The sequence below is a fragment of the Crocuta crocuta genome, unplaced genomic scaffold (assembly GCF_008692635.1).
Source record: "Crocuta crocuta isolate KB4526 unplaced genomic scaffold, BGI_CrCroc_1.0 scaffold61, whole genome shotgun sequence".
Classification (NCBI taxonomy): Eukaryota; Metazoa; Chordata; class Mammalia; order Carnivora; family Hyaenidae; genus Crocuta; species Crocuta crocuta.
In genome coordinates this window covers 10,006,150-10,011,765 of record NW_027528369.1, presented here as the reverse complement: position 1 = coordinate 10,011,765, position 5,616 = coordinate 10,006,150, and the positions used below count along the sequence as shown (strand labels likewise).

The 5,616-nt window shown below is 60.3% G+C and overlaps 1 protein-coding gene across 1 annotated transcript in view; it reads left to right on the top strand.

Annotated features, from left to right (window-relative positions):
* The first annotated feature begins 345 nt into the window (after positions 1-345).
* The window catches only part of SLC7A5 (solute carrier family 7 member 5), a 35,970-nt gene continuing 30,699 nt past the window's right edge, over positions 346-5,616 (top strand). Inside the window, exon 1 of the mRNA XM_077754183.1 lies at positions 346-416. Within this exon, the coding sequence (XP_077610309.1) occupies positions 346-416 (71 nt within the window). The remainder of the gene's footprint in view (positions 417-5,616) is intronic.

Here is a 5,616-nt window from a genome sequence, read left to right as displayed (position 1 = left end):
GGTGAGGAATCTCCTAGAGATTTCTGGGGCACAGAATTACATCCTCACCTCCCCAGATCCACCTTTCGGCTCTGAGTCCTTTCCCTGACGCGGCTTGTGTGTCATCTGCCCTGCGGCCACACTGCCCAAAAGAGGGAGGGAGAGCCCGGTAGCCTGAGCGAGGGGCCCTGGAAACCGTGGCTTCGAGCGCGGGTCTCCCCCACCCTGCAGAATCCCAGGAGCCGCTCCCCCGGCGCGCACAGCGGCGCTCGCACGGCGGAGCGCCCGGCCGTAGGGAGCTGGCTGAGCTCCCCCGACGAGCAGGGCAGGGTGGGAGCGCGGTCAGCGTCCACGCACCGACTGTCCATGCGTTCCGCTCGCACGCCCGAGGCCGAGCAGCAGAAAGGCCTGGCCCGGGTCCGGGGCACCGTCAGGATGTATGTCAACAGGAAAAAAGCTCTTCTGTTTCCCCCAAACTTAAGATTGTGTTCACAGACCGTTGCATTGAAGATTAAAGCTGTGTCCTTTTTCAATTATTCTCGGTCAGAATTTCCTGTGTCGGTGTGGGAATTCTTTTTTTTGTATGGCAGCATTGAGGGAGAGACACTATTTTTAAGTGGAGTAAAATCTTCTGATCCTTTCTGCTGAATTCTGGAAATTCAGAAAGGCCACCCTACAGGTGTTCCAGGCCCCTGAACACACAAACACCAATCAAAGGTATAGACATCAAACGGCAGGCACATCATTCAGGCCTTCCGTGTGCGTCCGTGCCAGCCTGATGAGGCACACGGCTTCTCTCCCATTAAGGTCCAGCGACCGCGTATCAATCACCTCCCGCCACCGCGTTCCAGTCAGTGCGCAGGGCAGATGGGATACACCGGGGAGCCAGTCGACAAAGCACAGCAGGCCCAGCCCCGGCAGAGCCTGCAGCCGCAGGGAAGGCCCCACACAGGTCGGGGTGGAGTAAGTGTGGAATGCGCCAGAGGGCCCGGGCTCCAAAACATGCAGAGTGAGGGCAGGGAGCGGGGGCTGGGGTCAGAGTGGGCCTCACTGAGCAAAGATATCTGAGCAAAGATTTGCAAGAGGTGAGGAGGTGAGCCTTGCAGATACCGGCGGATGGTTCTGGAAAGTTCCAGAGCATCAGAGAGACCAGCGTGGCCAGATGAAGTGAGCAAGGGCAACGCAGCAGGGAGGGAAGGGCAGAGATCTGATCAGATGGGGCCAGACTCAGGCGGGCCTTGGGGCCACGTGATGGGGCTTTGCTCTGAGGGGAGAAGAGACAGAGTGCGGCAGGCAGGGCACAGATGCGGCTCGCTGGTGAACCACACGCAGCAGGGGCGGGAGACACTTGCTCTGTGTTTTCAGCACCCCCCCCCAGGCTGTAGCATCTGCCCAGAGAAAGTGGGGTGTCAAGGGTGAGGTCGGGGCAGTGGTGCACAGCTCAGCCTGGAAGCCTGGGGCAGAGGTGGGGGGAGAGGGTGAGGACTCCCCCCACCCCCGCCTTGCAGCTCTGCCTGCATTGTTTCTGTGGCCTCCAGCTGGGGCAGCTACACTCTCCATCCGCCTTTCCGTGTCTCCGTTGCCCACTCACTTCTAGAACTTCAGAAGGGCCAAGTGCAGGGAAACAGACGTGCGTGTGCCCTGCACTGCTGAGTGGAGAGGGTGGAAGTGATGGGCGTTCAGACCCTCAGCAGGTGGGCACAGCCCCGTGGGCCTCGGGGAGCGGAGTGGCTTTGGGGCGATGGTGTCGGCTCCCGGACGGTGGGCAGGACCTCGTCCTGAGGCCGCCTGCGTCCTCCTAACTGCCCGTGCCCGGGGGCCAGAGGCAGCCCACACCTTCCGGCACTGTCCGTGTCCCCAGGATGCGATTAGTGACGGGAACAGGACAGATCTCCTTGCCCTTCCCTCCTGTGGGCCCGAGCCGGCCCCCAGAGCCGGGCTGACCCCTGGGAGTGACCTCCTTCCCCACCCCTGCGCTCCGAGACCGAGGAAAATTCAAGGTGTGAGATGGCCTGGATGCGGCCAGTCTGAGGAGGAAGGGGACCCTGTGTCCCCATGACCTGCGGGCTCACATCCGTGTCTACGGGCCTCCATCATGGAGGCTGCCGGGCGGGGCCCCCGCGCCTGCAGAGGGCAGCACGACCGACCTCCGTCTGTCTGTCCCCCCTTCCAGCCTGAAGCTGCTTCTGCGTGGACGCACTTTCCCAGGCAGGGGCCGGGGCTGGGGGCCCCNGTGAGGACTCCCCCCACCCCCGCCTTGCAGCTCTGCCTGCATTGTTTCTGTGGCCTCCAGCTGGGGCAGCTACACTCTCCATCCGCCTTTCCGTGTCTCCGTTGCCCACTCACTTCTAGACCTTCAGAAGGGCCAAGTGCAGGGAAACAGACGCGCGTGTGCCCTGCACTGCTGAGTGGAGAGGGTGGAAGTGATGGGCGTTCAGACCCTCAGCAGGTGGGCACAGCCCCGTGGGCCTCGGGGAGCGGAGTGGCTTTGGGGCGATGGTGTCGGCTCCCGGACGGTGGGCAGGACCTCGTCCTGAGGCCGCCTGCGTCCTCCTAACTGCCCGTGCCCGGGGGCCAGAGGCAGCCCACACCTTCCGGCACTGTCCGTGTCCCCAGGATGCGATTAGTGACGGGAACAGGACAGATCTCCTTGCCCTTCCCTCCTGTGGGCCCGAGCCGGCCCCCAGAGCCGGGCTGACCCCTGGGAGTGACCTCCTTCCCCACCCCTGCGCTCCGAGACCGAGGAAAATTCAAGGTGTGAGATGGCCTGGATGCGGCCAGTCTGAGGAGGAAGGGGACCCTGTGTCCCCATGACCTGCGGGCTCACATCCGTGTCTACGGGCCTCCATCATGGAGGCTGCCGGGCGGGGCCCCCGCGCCTGCAGAGGGCAGCACGACCGACCTCCGTCTGTCTGTCCCCCCTTCCAGCCTGAAGCTGCTTCTGCGTGGACGCGCTTTCCCAGGCAGGGGCCGGGGCTCCTCAGGGCTGGGGGCCCAGGCACGGGCAGGAGCTCAGTGACGTGAGGGTTCCACGGGGTGTCGCGGGCACAGAGCAGCATGCAGGGCCAGACGGGCCCGTGCAGAGAGTCGCAGTCTCTGCGGCATCTCGGGGGCGGCTTTAAGGCCACAACAAGGCAGCGCGCTGGGGCCTTTCCANCGTCCCTCCCCCGTCCCTCCCCACTCTCCATTTCCCCCAAAGCCCTCAGTTTGCCACCAAGGGGCAGCTTCGGAGGGAACAGGAGAGTGTTCAGAAAGCAGGAAGAAAAAGTTTGCAGCGCGACCGAGGAGCCACCTAGAAGGGGCCCCCATTTACAACGCTCTGTCCCGTGAAGCACCGTGGGCCTTTCCCTCCAGGGCGGTTCCGCTTCTCCAAGGACAACCCTCCCTCTTCCACGAGGCCCTGGGAACGTTCCTCCCCACCAGAGGCAGTGGCCTTGACGCCTGTTACACCCTACACTTGAGGAACGAACTGTCGTTCCTCCAAAATGGCAGGCCTCCCAGATCTCACAAATACGGAAGCGGGGCCCCGGGTTAACCAGAGCAGCCCCCATGGGGTTTGGGGTTGTTACGTCGCAGCCTCCTCTTCAGTGAATCAAGAACAGACTGTGCCAGGAAAAGATTCTTCCACATCCTGAGTTTTAACAGTTACACTACATCCACCACGTGGGCACAGCAACATCTACCGCAGCAAGTCTGGTGGGCGTTTGGTTTACTTCCATCGCCTATTATGTTTTAAAGCTGGAATAAACAGCTCTGTAGCCCCAAATACAGCACACTCCTTATTTCTAGAGAAGTTCCCAGGAGGGGAATTTACTGGGTAGAGGGCGCACGGCTTTAGGGCTTTTGAGAGAAACTCCCGGAACTCCCCTCTGTAGAAATGTTCAACGTCCCCACCAGCCCTCGTGAGGGTAAACAACCCCGCTTGTAGTAAATCAGAAGCTAGCGCTGGCTGGCCCTGGAAACAGCACTGTTGGGTGAGTGGTTCCTTTGAATCCGTAGAATAAATAGCTCCTTAATGATGCCACCAGTAGATGGCACGCTTTGCTAAGGTTTTAGAGTCAGACTTCAAGAAAGGTGTTTTAAGACTTCATCCGGGTTGCATCAGAGAGCTGTGAGATATGCGTATTTCAAAGCATATTTGCAGGAGGAAATCGAGGACCTTATATGAAAAGCAATGGACAGTGTTGAGTAACAGTGGGGTCTTGGAATCCTGGGGGAGCTTGAAAGCCGTTCCCGGGGCGTTGCAACCCTTTCAGCTTATGAAGGTCTCCCACGCCCACGGGCACAGGCGGGTCCCTCTGCCTCCCTGGTTAATTCTCTCGTTAATCTCTCTTGTTAATCCCGGGAAAGCTGAAATGGTCTGGTTCCTCCTGACCAGCCCTCCACGTCCCGGTAGCGCCGTCTGCCTAATCACGGCTGCAGTTTTACAGTTCTGTGTGTGATTATTGATCGCCTCTGTCTTTTTGGAGGAGGCCCCCACCGCCATGTGCCTGGAGCCCAGGGCAGCACCCGATGCTGGTCAGAAGGGGAGGCCCCAGCCCACTTGCTGGTCAGACAACTTACATAACCCGGTCCAGCCGGTCTCTCAGCTACAAACTGGCTCTGAATCAGAATGTGTGCGCGGAGGCCTCGGCACCGTGCCTGGAGCCTCCTATGGGCTCAGTAAGTTTGCTCGGCCATTGGTGGTCAGGTCTCCTGCTCAGGAAGGACAGCGGGAAGAGCACAAGCGGAGAGACTGTTTTATTTCCCCTAAGCCACCAGTGTGGGCAGCATCTTGCTAGTTAATATTTGTATTGTGTGACCTGTCAGCGGCCGGGATTTCCTTCAGTTCTGACGTGGGGGGGCCCACTGGGGGGCTGGGTGAGAATGGTCCAGAGCCTTGGCTAAACCTCCCCCACACACACACCTTGGCTCCCCCCCCGCCCCCCAAGACAAGATGCTGCGTCCTTTCCCTGAGCGCATGTCAGTTGAATGCTTTCCCGCTTCCAGGCCTGGCGTGATTCATCCTTCCCACGCCTGACTGACAGCTACCCCGCGGCCATTCTTACTTAAGGTGCCTCTCGGGGTCTTCAGGACCTACAAACTCCAGGCTCTTCACCCTGCACCTGCCTTTAAATTCCCGTGGGATTTGGGGGCTGGGTCCTCAGGGTGCTCCTTCCAGAAGCCCCCATCCAGTCAACTAAGCAGACTGCTGGTTTCCCAAAGTCCGAGTCACCGCTTCTCAAAGCCGTGCAGCCCGACTCTGCTCTCTGGCAGGGAGATTCCCCTTAGGACACAGTGGAAATTGTTAGCCCAGGAAGGGGCTCAGAATGTGGCGTTGGCTCCCTCTTTTTGTTTTCCTGCTTATTTATTTATTTTGGGAGGGAGGGAGGGGCAGAGACACAGGGAGAGACAGAATCCCAAGCAGATTCCGTGCTGTCAGCCCAGAGCCCGTCGCAGGGCTTGAACCTACGAACTGTGAGATCATGACCTGAGCCAAGATCAAGAGTCCACGCTCAACGGGCTGAGCCTCCCCAGCGGCTCCCGGGCCCCTCTTCCCTGAGCCCCACTCACCGGCCCCATGACTCGGTCCCCAGGCCCAAGCCGGGCCAACAGTTAGTTTCCCGCAGGAGGGCAGGCCTGGGACCGGCGAGCCTG